This window comes from Ranitomeya variabilis, chromosome 1, assembly GCF_051348905.1.
Source record: "Ranitomeya variabilis isolate aRanVar5 chromosome 1, aRanVar5.hap1, whole genome shotgun sequence".
In the NCBI taxonomy this organism is placed as follows: Eukaryota; Metazoa; Chordata; class Amphibia; order Anura; family Dendrobatidae; genus Ranitomeya; species Ranitomeya variabilis.
In genome coordinates, this window is record NC_135232.1 from 629194543 (window position 1) to 629208894 (window position 14352).

The 14352-nt window shown below is 50.1% G+C and overlaps 1 protein-coding gene across 1 annotated transcript in view; it reads right to left on the reverse strand.

Moving 5' to 3' along the window:
* INO80 (INO80 complex ATPase subunit) overlaps nt 1-14352 on the reverse strand; it is a 155142-nt gene that overhangs the window by 86847 nt on the left and 53943 nt on the right. Inside the window, exons 11-14 of the mRNA XM_077260847.1 lie at nt 14271-14338; nt 10309-10518; nt 6239-6319; nt 4550-4645 (exon numbers count right to left, since the gene is read on the reverse strand). Of these exons, the coding sequence (XP_077116962.1) occupies nt 4550-4645; nt 6239-6319; nt 10309-10518; nt 14271-14338 (455 nt within the window). The remainder of the gene's footprint in view (nt 1-4549; nt 4646-6238; nt 6320-10308; nt 10519-14270; nt 14339-14352) is intronic.

The following is a 14352-nucleotide window of genomic DNA, read 5'->3' on the forward strand; positions in this document are numbered from 1 at the left end:
TCCTCTCCCGCTTCCCGTCCTGCTCCTCTCCTGCTCCCCGCTCCTCGTCCTGCTCCTCTCCCGCGTCCCGTCCTGCTCCTCTCCTGCACCTCACTCCAATCCCACGTTCCGTCCTGCTCCTCTCCTGCTTCCCGTCCTGCTCCTCTCCTGCTCCCCGCTCCTCGTCCTGCTCCTCTCCTGATCTCCGCTCCTCGTCCTGCTCCTCTCCTGCACCCGACTCCTCTCCCGCGTTCCATCCTGCTCCTCGCTCCTCTCCCGCTTCCCGTCCTGCTCCGCCCTCCTCTCCCAAATTCCGTCCTGCTCCTCTCCTGCTTCCCGTCCTGCTCCCCACTCCTCTCCCGCTTCCCATCCTGCCCCCCACTCCTCTCCCGCGTTCCGTCCTGCTCCTCTCCCCACTCCTCTCCAGCTTCCAGTCCTGCTCCTCTCCCGCGTCCCGTCCTGCTCCTCTCCCGCACCCCACTCCTCTCCCGCGTTCCGTCCTGCTTCTCGCTCCTCTTCCGCTTCCCATCCTGCTCCCCGCTCCTCTCCCGCTTCCCGTCCTGCTCCTCTCCTGCTCCCCGCTCCTCTCCCGCGTCCCGTCCTGCTCCTCTCCTGCACCTCACTCCAATCCCGCGTTCCGTCCTGCTCCTCGCTCCTCTCCTGCTTCCCGTCCTGCTCCTCTCCTGCTCCTCTCCCGCTTCCCGTCCTGCTCCTCTCCCGCTCCCCGTCCTGCTCCTCTCCTGATCTCCGCTCCTCGTCCTGCTCCTCTCCCGCGTCCCGTCCTGCTCCTCTCCTGCACCCCACTCCTCTCCCGCGTTCCATCCTGCTCCTCGCTCCTCTCCCGCTTCCCGTCCTGCTCCACCCTCCTCTCCCACGTTCCATCCTGCTCCCCGCTCCTCTCACGCTTCCCATCCTGCTCCTCTCCTGCACCCAACTCCTCTCCCGCGTTCCGTCCTGCTCCTCTCCCGCTTCCCGTCCTGCTCCTCTCCTGCACCCCACTCCTCTCCCGCGTTCCATCCTGCTCCTCTCCTGCTCCCCGCTCCCCGTCCTGCTTCCTGCTCCTCTCCCGCTTTGCGTCCTGCTCCTCTTCTGCACCCCACTCCTCTCCCGCGTTCCGTCCTGCTCTCCGCTCCTCTCCCGCTTCCCGTTCTGCTCCTCGCTCCTTTCCCGCTTCCCGTCCTGCTCCTCTCCCGCGTCCCGTCCCTCTCCTGCACCCCACTCCTCTCCCGCGTCCCGTCCCTCTCTTGCTCCCCGCTCCCCGTCCTGCTCCCCGCTCCTCTCCAGCTTCCTGTCCTGCTCCTCTCCTGCTCCCCGCTCCTCTCCTGCTTCCCGTCCTGCTCCCCACTCCTCTCCCGCGTTCCGTCCTGTTCCTCTCCTGCTCCCCGCTCCTCTCCTGCTTCCCGTCCTGCTCCTCTCCTGCTCCCCACTCCTCTCCTGCGTTCCGTCCTGTTCCTCTCCTGCTCTCCGCTCCTCTCCCGCTTCCTGTTCTGCTCCTCGCTCCTTTCCCGCTTCCCGTCCTGCTCCACTCCCGCGTCCCGTCCCTCTCCTGCACCCCACTCCTCTCCCGCGTCCCGTCCCTCTCTTGCTCCCCGCTCCTCTCCAGCTTCCCGTCCTGCTCCTCTCCTGCTCCCCGCTCCTCTCCCGCTTCCCGTCCTGCTCCCCACTCCTCTCCCGCGTTCCGTCCTGTTCCTCTCCTGCTCCCCGCTCCTCTCCAGCTTCCCGTCCTGCTCCTCTCCTGCTCCCCGCTCCTCTCACGCTTCCCGTCCTGCTCCTCTCCTGCACCCCACTCCTCTCCCGCGTTCCGTCCTGCTCCTCTCCTGCTCCCCACTCCTCTCCCGCTTCCCGTCCTGCTCTCCACTCCTCTCCAGCGTTCCATCCTGCTCCTCTCCTGCTCCCCGCTCCTCTCCCGCTTCCCGTCCTGCTCCTCTCCTGCTCCCAGCTCCTCTTCGCTTCCTGTCCTGCTCCTCTCCTGCACCCCACTCCTCTCCCGCATTCCGTCCTGCTCCTCTCCTGCTCCCCGCTCCTCTCCCGCTTCCCGTCCCTCTCCAGCTTTCCGTCCTGCTCCTGTCCCGCTTCCCGTCCTGCTCCTCTCCTGCACCCCGCTCCTCTCCCACTTCCCGTCCTGCTCCTTTCCTGCACCCCGCTCCTCTCCCGCTTCCCGTTCCTCTCCCCCTTTCCATCCTGCTCCTGTCCCGCTTCCCGTCCTGCTCCTTTCCTGCACTCCGTTCCTCTCTCGCTTTCCGTCCTGCTCCTGTCCCGCTTCCCATCCTGCTCCTCTCCTGCACCCCGCTCCTCTCCCACTTCCCGTCCTGCTCCTTTCCTGCACCCCGCTCCTCTCCCGCTTTACGTCCTGCTCCTCTCCCGCTTCCCGTTCCTCTCCCCCTTTCCATCCTGCTCCTGTCCCGCTTCCCGTCCTGCTCCTTTCCTGCACTCTGCTCCTCTCCCGCTTTCCGTCCTGCTCCTTTCCTGCACTCTGCTCCTCTCCCGCTTCCCGTCCTGCTCCCCGCTCCTCTCCACCCCCCCACTCTTCTCCAGCGTCCCGCTCCTCTTCCGAGTCCCAAACCTCTCTCGCACCTCGCTCCTCTTCCGTGTCCCGTCCCACGCCCCGCTCCTCTCCCACGCCCCGCTCCTCTCCCGCATTCCGTCCTGCTCTACCGCACCCCACTCCTCTCCAGCTTCCCGTCCTGCTCCCTGCTCCTCTCCCACGCCCCGCTCCTTTCCCACGCCCGGCTCCTCTCCCACGCCCGGCTCCTCTCCCACGCCCGGCTCCTCTCCCACGCCCCGTACATGTAGAGCAGATGTCAGAAAGGTGCTGATGGGAATTGGTTCTGAATCCACAGTGACCAGAGTTGGTGTAAATTGATTTGCACATCCCATTCACTGATCATTACAGTGGTCTGTGATGGCTGCACAGGAGTGGGAGTACCACCTCTTACCTGTCAGAAGCCGCGGCTCGTTTTTTGATTAGCCGGCCTGCTGTGACTTATTGTGGTGCGACACAAAAGACGTCATGCCAAATCTCAGCGTGACCAAGAAATTTGCTGGGCCATTCCGCCCCTCGATTAACATGAGCTGCCACTTCCCTCTGTGCTGACTGACAACGCTCGCTTGGCCACAGCAAGTGCTGCCTGAAAAGAGTCCTCCGGCACATGCGCACACAGAGGAACAGCAGGTGCCAACGTCTCTGCTCACAGACCTCTCTGCTGCCACGACTCCTCTGTTACAGAGAGATGAGGAGAGGCCCGAGTGAGGAGTCTGAGCGCACACTGGAGGATTCTGTTCAGACAGTGTTCGTTTTGGCCTAAATGTAAAGGGGATGTCCAGGCTTGGGAGAAAAATCACTATGTGAATGCAGCCGGCTGAATTGTGACAGTGTGATTTCCCTGGGGTGAGCGAACAGGTATTTGCCAACTACAGACAAAGGCAGGGAGCCAGCACACCGAGGAAATGCAGAAAGCACGGATCTCCGTCCTGACGTGACGTAGCAAGTATCCAAAATGAAGAGATGATCCAGCTTCCATATAAAATGTAAAAGTTTAATCCAACATATTAAAAAAATATTGAGCTGTGATAAAGACCGCTAGGTCGAAACGCGTCGCTCGCCTTACTATGTGTATGATGCCGTCCCAGGAGTCGTCTCCTCATTTTAATATGTTGGATTAAACTTTTACATTTTATATGGAAGCTGGATCATCTCTTAATTTTGGATATTTGCCAACTACACCCATCAGGCCTGTCTCACCTCATTCCTACTGATACAAGCCGACGCGTTTCGTCCCAAGCCAGGACAACCTCTTTCAATTAATACAGTCTGGTTTGAAAACAAGTTGAATTTATCACAATGGCTCATGATAAACTGTGCGCCTCTACAGACACATTGGTGTCACTTTCCATCACTTCTTGGTTGGCTTACTTTTAGACCATCTACAGTATTTTGTACCAGAATTTGGTGCACAATGCTGCAGGTTAGCGCAACTAATCCCCACTGTGCCGAGTTACAGCCAGTATGGAATAAGCAGCAGCGAAGTAAACTCATACAAACAGGTCTAATAGTTGCTGCTGCAATTTGTGTAGTCTGTGTGATACTTTCACTTGCTGCAGTTTCTGTACAATCAGTGATTTATCATCAGGAGATAATCACTACAGGATTAGGTGTCACGTGAACGGCAGCTAATCTGTGTAACCACCATCCCACCATTGATTGTCAACTTGCTGACAAGGTACACAGGAAGCTGCCAAGTGCGGGTGTGGGCGGGAATATTCACAGCTCGCATTCATTCTGAGCTCTGCTACATCTACAGCAGAGAAAACAACTGAAGTAAGCAGCCTATTAAGTGATACATAGCTGGAATCAGGGTCTCTGCCCCTACATCATGCTGCTTCTCAATCTCCATAACAAAAAAACCTGCTGACGGATTCCGTTTAAAAAATGGGCTATATAGTGTAATGGGGCACTTTGTACCCCTTTCACACGTCTGTCTTCAGATAGAAAACTTGGAAAAGATTAGTAGTACATTTATTAAAGTCATTTCAAAAGCGCGTACTAAAACTGTATACAGATCGTAATTACCTTGAACCTTGGCACAAATCTTGAAAACTCTTGATGCCAGTTGTTCAATGTCGAGGCAGGTGAAATAATTAGAAAAGGACCCCAGATGTTCTCCCGCTGGACAAAGAAAAATAAACAATTAGCCCCTCACCGCCAAAGCCCGTCTTCACCTAAGGTGCCAAAACAGGCGAAACATTCCCCAAGTGACCACATTTAGGAAACTACACCTCAAGATCTTCATCAAGGAATGTGCTGAGCATTTTGATTTCACAGCTGCTTTAAAGAACATTATATCACTGGGATGTGACATTGAAAAATTGATTCATTTTTTTCCATTAAAATGTCGCTTTAGTGACGTTCATTTCAGAGGCTGGGCTAGTCCTGCACAATATGCACAGTGACAGTGCACTCTTTTGCCAGTTCAGATCAGCAGTAACACCCAAACTGTGTAAAGTACTTACAATAAACTCAGCAGGTACCCTCCCCTCCCTGAGTCCAGTACCAACTCCCTGCCGCTGCTTTTAACCTGGTGTTTTGACTACAGGGATGACATCACTTCAACCACGGGCGTCACCGCTGGCCAATCACTGAGTTCAGTTCATATGTACAGGCTCTGCATATGTATTTATGCTAAAATCGGTTTCTTTTTATGGTGTTCATGAGCTGGTGGCGATATTTTATATTTTCAGATCATCGATTTAAATTTTGCAATTTGCTGTAGACCCCCCCTACATCTTGCATTCCTGGGTCATGTTTTTAACATCAAAACGGATCTTCGCATCTCCAAGATATTTAGTTAGGTGTAATACTAATAATATTAGCAAATACCTCCAATTAGAAATGTAGTATAGTTCTTCTGATTCATGGTGTTGCTTACTCCATTGCAGGGCACTGAAGTAGCTTAGGTATCCATGGTTACGACCACTCATTTAATGACAGCTACGAGAAGTCATAACCATGGATACCTAATCTACCGCAATGCCCTGTATAGGGTAAGCAACATAGCTAATCAAATGAACTATACTACATTTCTAATTGGAGGTATTTGTTAATATTATTAGTATTACACCTACTACATTCTGGCCAGGAATTAGACCGGTCGGTCTTACTAATACTCTTCTTATAGCAAGGCCACACAGGCCAATGTAGCGGGCAGACCCAAGGGTCATCAGATGGTCTGGGGTTTCCACAATCAGATCTTGGGGTGAAGTGATGGAGGTAAAGGAAACAAGAATGAGCCCCCTCTCGCTCATAACCATCTACATGGCGCGATCGCTGGTGACCGCAGCATGTAATGAGCTAAGCGGCCATGATTAGTGTTAGCAGTGATCGTGGGCATTGCAGCAGGGTGTCAGTTCTCATGTAAAGCGGACACCCTCTGCGTTGGCGTCATCACGGGGCCGTACATATAACCGCTTTGCGGGAACTCCTAGCCCGCTGAGCTGTACATTTGTCATTTGTTTACTTCATTCACTGTATCCTTCAGTGCTTTTATAACATCATATGGTAAAATAACAACAAAAAATAAAAAAAATCAAACCATTGCCCATGCCAGCACAAACCATTGCCATACCCAGCCCATAATCTGCTTGTTCTAATATTATCACAAAATGACTGGAACCAAAAACAGGGACAAACATTGAAATATACAGGAAAAATTGATTTTTTATTTGTACATCACAACTTCAGAATGAAAAAGATCACACTTACCTCTGCAAGATGTGCTAGTAGAGCTATGCTCTGGACAGTTTTTCCTAGGCCCATTTCATCGGCTAGGATACCATTAATACCCTAAGATGCAAATTAAAAAAATAACTAGTTAAAAAAAAACAAAAACTTGTTATTGTTTATAACTTAATTATTTAAAGGGAATCTGCAGGTTTTTCCTACCCCATCTGAGAGATCCCGACTCCAGCAATGTGTCACTTACTGGGCTGCTTGCTGCAATTTTGATTTAAAAAAGCCTTGTTTTATCTGCTGTACAGCTAGCAGTTCTCTGAATGCTGAGCTCTGTGTAACCCCGCCCACACCACTGATTGGCAGCTTCTGTGTACACTAGGCACAGATAGAAAGCTGCCAATCAGTGGTGGGGGCGTGGTTATAAAGAACTCATGAATGTGGAGGACTACTAGACAGGGCTACTAGTCCTCTAGTGATAATCTTCTGCTGATAAAACTCTGATTTGATGAAAAACTACAGCAGGCAGCCCAGTAAGTGACACATTGCTGGAATTCGGGTCTATCTATTTTTACATTACGTTTCTCTCAGATTAGGTGGCAAAGGACTTGTGACATAATTATCTTTACCCCATGGATAACCTTGTTCCATACAAGCACCCTGCCAAGAGGAAGGTCAAATCTATGGCACTGAACTATGCAGTCCCAGCAGCCGGGCCGACAACAATATAACAACTATTAGCTATCAAGCAGATAGGTAATCACTTATCACCACTGGTAGATATCTGATATTTACCTACACTGGAATACCTCCATGAATATTTTAGTTATTGCAGTAGAAGCCATTTAGTACATGTTCTCAGAAACAATTATTCTACAACCTTACAAATTACAGAATAAAAAAAGAACAGATCGGTGTCGGAGATATAAATATAAGGAGACTGCATACAGTTATTGTGCAGCGGCTGGAAGCTCCAACAATTCAGGGGGGTGCTCTCAAGAATATTAACCCCCTTTCCAAGCTAGGATACGCTATACTAGTATGCTTGTAGCTGTGTCTATGGAATGGGCTCAGGAGCTACGGGCGCAGCATATCTGGATGCTATACAGCTGGCATCCCCCTGTAAAACCCATGGATTAACCATTTAAATGCTCCTCTAATTCACTGACATCGGAATTTAAATGGACTGCTTGCTTGTGTGTGTGTGCACCGGCTCCCATCGCCACAAAAATGGGCATCCAAAAACAAATACTGGCCACGAGGGATATGGGTTAAGGAATATTTTTCAATAAGAAAAAAAAAAAAAAAAGTGTTCACTAGCTTGTGTTGTTGGCATTGATTTTACAGACAAAAAAAAAAACAATTAAAAATGTTTTAGCTTAAAAACCTTGTTTTTTAAGCATTTTTGTTCAAGGTTTTTTTTTTCAGCTTCTTTGCATTAGTCATTTTTGGATTTTTTTCAAATAGAAACATCTCAAAAGATGACAAGCTACTTCTTTTTCACTTTTGAAAAAACAAAAACAAAACAGCACCATGTGCACTATACGTGTATTTCCTGTTTATACGAACAGGATATTTAACTATTTCCGGAGGGCCCATAGACAATAAGGCTATGTGCACACGTTGCGGATTTGCCTTTGGAAGTTTCTGTGCGGATTCTGCATCTCTGGGCAGAAAACACAGGTGCAGATTTGATGTGTTTTTCTGGCGGATTTTGTGTGGTTTTCTTGCGTTTTTACCCCTGCGGATTTCTATAATGGAATGGGTACAGAAATGCTGCAGATCTGCACAAAAGAACGGACATGGTCCTTTTTTGAATCTGCTGCGTTTTCCGTGCAGATTTTTGTGCACCATTAGCACAGCATTTTTTTTGCCATTGATTTACATTGTACTATAAATCACTTGCAGATTTGCAGCGTTTCTGTGCGGAAAAAAAGCTGCAGTTCTGCAGGAAATCTGCAACGTGTGCACATTCTCTTAATGTTGGAGTAGTTGTCATTCCACTCAGGAGGGACGTCACTGTAAATTAAAGAGCTGCATGCGACAGACACGACCAGACTCCCCATAGAGGAGGCAGAGACATTTTATTAGCGTCTTTTTCTTCCAGATCGCTTTATACACGGCGCTGTATATACAGTAATAGGGAGAGCTAATGGCGCTTCTCCCCCCAGACCCGGCGGTCCTGTATCACTGGGTGCAGGGAGGGAGCAGGAGCCACAGTCCGCTCCAGGAGGCGGCATTTCCACTGGAACTTGATCTAATACACCAACTCCAGTTACAGGGGAAATCATAAAAAAACTATTTAAATGTAGAAATGCCCCTCTTTAACATAAAAAGGCTGCTGACAAAACCATGAAAAAAATACACCGTTTTCGATATATAAAAATAATTAAAATAAGGGGGCCAAATTTTATTTCAGTGATCCTGTGTCATTTTAAAAAATTGAAATAATAATAATTTATTTCCTTTATTTTCCCACTGATATGAGAGTATATGAGACCTCTCAATTCAATCAGTGGAAAGAACTCTACACTGTCAGAGCAAGTAAAAGGTCCAAGTGTCAGAATAGAGACGTAAAAGCAATATTCCTTTGAGATGAAAAACAACTGGGCAGAAACAAAGATAAAGCCAAACAGAGCCCAGCAGTGACACCTGCATAGAGAAAAACAGGGTAAGACCGGGGCAAAGGTAAATCATGGCGCATGGATGATCGTGACTGCGGCTGCAATGTGTGACCCCAGATTGGCCTTAAAGGCGATCTGTCAGCAGGTTTTTGCTATTTTATCTGAGAACAGCAAATTGTAGGGGCAGAGAGCCTGATTCCAGGGATGTGTTACTTTCTCAGCAGCTTGCAGTAATTTTAATTCAAGTAATGTTTTATCAGCAGGAGATTATCACTCTTGGACTAGGCGTCGAAGGCTAAGCAGTCCAGCTAATTTGTGTAACCCCGCCCCCATCACTGATAAGCAGCTTCCTATGTACATTGTCAATGCACCAAGTAAACAACAGTATATATGGTCGTGTAACTGTATAAGTATATAACGCCTAAAAATATGAAACAACAACCAATAATTAAGGATTAAAATATAAATTTTATTGAAAACATAATAAGAACAATTTAAAATTCAGGAAAGGACCACCAGGTGGCAATAGAATGCAGGTTATCATACACGGGCATGACAGTAAATTTTTTAGGTAATTTTACATATTATGCACTGTTAATTTTTCATAATATATTCCATATGGAAAAATAAAATATAAAGTGCATATAGTGCATATAATAGAATTAATATGAAAAATAAATACTCAAAAAGTAAATACAGTGATAAAAAAATCAATTTTGCCCAGATAGTAAATTACCTCTAAAGTGCACTAAGTAAATCGCATAATATTGCGAAAAAATTTAATATAAAGTGCATATATCAAGAAAGTAATACTGTGCATGAGTAAACTATATACACATTTATGTATTACATATATGTACATTGTCAGCAAGCCAATCAGTGGTGTGGGCGGGGTTATACAGAGCTTAGCAATCATAGCGCTGCTGCATCTAACGCACTGCAGCAAGCAGCCCAGTAGGTGACACTTTGCTGGAATCAGGGTCTCTGCCCCTACATTATGCTACGCTAACAATCTATTACCAAAAACTGCTGACAGATTCCCTTTGACTGTCATTTTTCATGATAATAATGTACCCTCCCACAAGGCAAAGCATGGTAAAGGTCACTGCTTTTGTTCTCTGGTGTAGTTCACCTTCTAGCATAAAGCACCACATCATTATGCTGGTCAAGACATCAGCAGTGGCAAATCTACCATGCCAGGAAAGTATTGTGCATGGATCCAAATATTTAGACTTGTGTACAACAACTTTACTGACCAGCATACAGGGGGGTGCTATCATGCCAGAAGTTTAGACCATGAGGGAGAAAAAAAAACTGTAGGTAGGATATAAAGCTATTCTTCACGAAAGGAGCATCAATGAAGTCCCATGGCCAGGAAACATTGGATCAACTAAATATTTATGTAGGAAATCTATACAGAATTGGTCCATGATGAGACATTATTTTTTTTTTTTTTTTTAGATATTTTCACTGCGTTACCTGTTCATAAAGGCTGGCCAGCCAATTCATGCCTTTGAGCTGGTACCCTTTAAGTTTTCCATTGAATATGGTGGGCTGCGGGATATCCTCTCCTGCCCTTATAGAGGGGTTAGCCAGGCTGTAACTTTCTCCAAAGCCTGTTTCGGATTTGTTGGCCACCCTAAAAGCAGCTAATCTGCTTTCTCTGGCATCTTCATCAAAGGACCTTTTCTACAAAAAAAAACAGAAATGACTAGAAATAAAATGCTGCAATATTGCTGACAAAAGAAAAACACATGACATGTACTGCACAGAGTGAACCTGCAGAATCAGAAAAAAAATGAGAGTGCTAAATTCAAAAGAGCTGAGCACCGAGCTTTACTGGTCTCGTCACATGTGGCTTATGTGGTAATGGTGTGAAAAGAATCAGTTGTAACCAGCAAACCCATAGACTTAATGGTGTCAACCTACACAACAGGCCCACATAACTTAGATGAGATCTGAGGGACCAAATTGAGAGCTGGAGCAGGCCAGGAGACGGGGCGGGGAGAGAGTCGGGCGGGGAGAGAGTCGGGGCAGGGCCAGAGCAGGAGCCGAGACGGGGCCAGAGCAGGAGCCGAGACGGGGCCAGAGCAGGAGCCGAGACGGGGCCAGAGCAGGAGCCGAGACGGGGCCAGAGCAGGAGCCGAGACGGGGCCAGAGCAGGAGCCGAGACGGGGCCAGAGCAGGAGCCGAGACGGGGCCAGAGCAGGAGCCGAGACGGGGCCAGAGCAGGAGCCGAGACAGGGCCAGAGCAGGAGCCGAGACAGGGCCAGAGCAGGAGCCGAGACAGGGCCAGAGCAGGAGCCGAGACAGGGCCAGAGCAGGAGCCGAGACAGGGCCAGAGCAGGAGCCGAGACGGGGCCAGAGCAGGAGCCGAGACGGGGCCAGAGCAGGAGCCGAGACGGGGCCAGAGCAGGAGCCAAGACGGGGCCAGAGCAGGAGCCGAGACGGGGCCAGAGCAGGAGCCGAGACGGGGCCAGAGCAGGAGCCGAGACGGGGCCAGAGCAGGAGCCGAGACAGGGCCAGAGCAGGAGCCGAGACAGGGCCAGAGCAGGAGCCGAGACAGGGCCAGAGCAGGAGCCGAGACGGGGCCAGAGCAGGAGCCGAGACGGGGCCAGAGCAGGAGCCGAGACGGGGCCAGAGCAGGAGCCGAGACGGGGCCAGAGCAGGAGCCAAGACGGGGCCAGAGCAGGAGCCGAGACGGGGCCAGAGCAGGAGCCGAGACGGGGCCAGAGCAGGAGCCGAGACGGGGCCAGAGCAGGAGCCGAGACGGGGCCAGAGCAGGAGCCGAGACGGGGCCAGAGCAGGAGCCGAGACGGGGCCAGAGCAGGAGCCGAGACGGGGCCAGAGCAGGAGCCGAGACGGGGCCAGAGCAGGAGCCGAGACGGGGCCAGAGCAGGAGCCGAGACGGGGCCAGAGCAGGAGCCGAGACGGGGCCAGAGCAGGAGCCGAGACGGGGCCAGAGCAGGAGCCGAGACGGGGCCAGAGCAGGAGCCGAGACGGGGCCAGAGCAGGAGCCGAGACGGGGCCAGAGCAGGAGCCGAGACGGGGCCAGAGCAGGAGCCGAGACGGGGCCAGAGCAGGAGCCGAGACGGGGCCAGAGCAGGAGCCGAGACGGGGCCAGAGCAGGAGCCGAGACGGGGCCAGAGCAGGAGCCGAGACGGGGCCAGAGCAGGAGCCGAGACGGGGCCAGAGCAGGAGCCGAGACGGGGCCAGAGCAGGAGCCGAGACGGGGCCAGAGCAGGAGCCGAGACGGGGCCAGAGCAGGAGCCGAGACGGGGCCAGAGCAGGAGCCGAGACGGGGCCAGAGCAGGAGCCGAGACGGGGCCAGAGCAGGAGCCGAGACGGGGCCAGAGCAGGAGCCGAGACGGGGCCAGAGCAGGAGCCGAGACAGGGCCAGAGCAGGAGCCGAGACAGAGATAGAGCAGGAGCCGAGACAGAGATAGAGCAGGAGCCGAGACAGGGCCAGAGCAGGAGCCGAGACAGGGCCAGAGCAGGAGCCGAGACAGGGCCAGAGCAGGAGCCGAGACAGGGCCAGAGCAGGAGCCGAGACAGGGCCAGAGCAGGAGCCGAGACAGGGCCAGAGCAGGAGCCGAGACAGGGCCAGAGCAGGAGCCGAGACAGGGCCAGAGCAGGAGCCGAGACGGGGCCAGAGCAGGAGCCGAGACGGGGCCAGAGCAGGAGCCGAGACAGGGCCAGAGCAGGAGCCGAGACAGGGCCAGAGCAGGAGCCGAGACAGGGCCAGAGCAGGAGCCGAGACAGGGCCAGAGCAGGAGCCGAGACAGGGCCAGAGCAGGAGCCGAGACAGGGCCAGACAGCAACATGTGTCACGCAACAGCAACTGTCAAATGATCAAAGACATTCGGGCAATGCCAATGACTTGCTGTTGCAGTATATTTTAGTGCTGTGATTTTTGCAGTACAAAAATAGCCAGATCAAAGAGTAATCAATGGCATGCAACTTGCATTTATGTCTGTGACACGTGAGTCGCTGTGACTTGTGAGCAATGAGGGAAAATTAACACCTTTTGAAATTTTGGACGGTGTGTCACAGAAGGTTGCAATGAGGCAGCATAGGAGATCATTAGACGTGATGTCATACTGCACAATCTCAGTGTTGAGCGGCACAACTCACCGTATCGCCCTAGCCTTATTCCAGACATGGCGGATATTTGTCAGCTGACATTTTGCAGCTTTCGTTATCAATGTTCCATCCAGACTACTAGAGGGAGATTTATTAAGTTGCTTGTGCCAGAAATGTGTGAAAAAGGGTTGCGCAAATTTTGTTTTGTTGAAAAATGTTCAATTTGTTTTCAGGTTTACGAACCTTTCCAAATAGTTTGAGGAGTTTCATTGGGAGGATCCAGACCAACCTGACCCCTAGCAGATTTATTATAAAATACTCCACAACCAGATAACAAATAAATTAGGGAGCATTGCTACAACTGTTCATAGCAAGCACAAATTGATTTTTCTGGAACACAGACATGCAAAGATGTGACCAATTTACTAAAGAGGCCTTTGTCTCCTAATATATTTGTCATGTTTTACTCCAGCGTACTCTAGAATAGGATAAGTGTCGAAAAAATAACTTTTCCCCTTATTGCAATAGCAAGGCTAACTTCAGATTTAAAGAGGATCGTGGGCCAAATTTTTCATGTTGAACATGTAGAAACCTACTGTAACCTATTTTAGGGGGGGGGTTCTATTTCTCAAGTGTGTTGCTGCTGGCTTATCAGCATCATACAGGGAGAAGAAGTACACGCCCCCAATGAAAACTCTGATAACACCCACTTAGTTGTAACAAAAGTTAACTCGTTGGGTGCCAAATACTTTGATTACTAATATCTTTGCAACATAGAGGCAAAATTGAAAAAACAATGTTTTTTTCCACTATGCAGCCATAATTACATCGTATGTCCAGTTCGGCATGAAAAAGGTTATGAGATGTCCTATTTAACAGTAATCTCATGCAGCTTTGACATTCAGCATGGCCATTCATTTAGAAAACAGAGTAGAATAAAGTCGGCCATATACATTAGATGGCTCTGGGACGAACAAAGCTTGAGTTGATTTGTTTGACGCCAGCCGACTCTCCCATACAGAAGAGCTTTCGCTCTACTGAGTTCTCTATAAGAAAATCACCTATAGACAACTCTTATCTCCAATTGATCAGCAGTCCAAAATTGCACCTGTCCAATCGACATCTCCCCCGACGATCAGTTGTCCGGGGGCAGCAATACATATTATGAATTCTTCTACTTTACAACACACGATAGGAATTGATTGTATCCTTACATATATACTACATGGGCAGAACCGTTTTTAGAGCTGTAAGTGTGGAATTGGATGAATTACATTCCCTACAATAGAAGTCACTTTTTTGCTTCATACAATTGACAAAAGAAAAACCATGACGCTGCTTCCCAGGAGGAGTCTTACCTGTGCCTGGTGTATCCTAAAAGCCTCCTCAGCATTTTTCAGAGCCTGGGACTTGAAATAATCACTGTCTGAAATGAAGCAA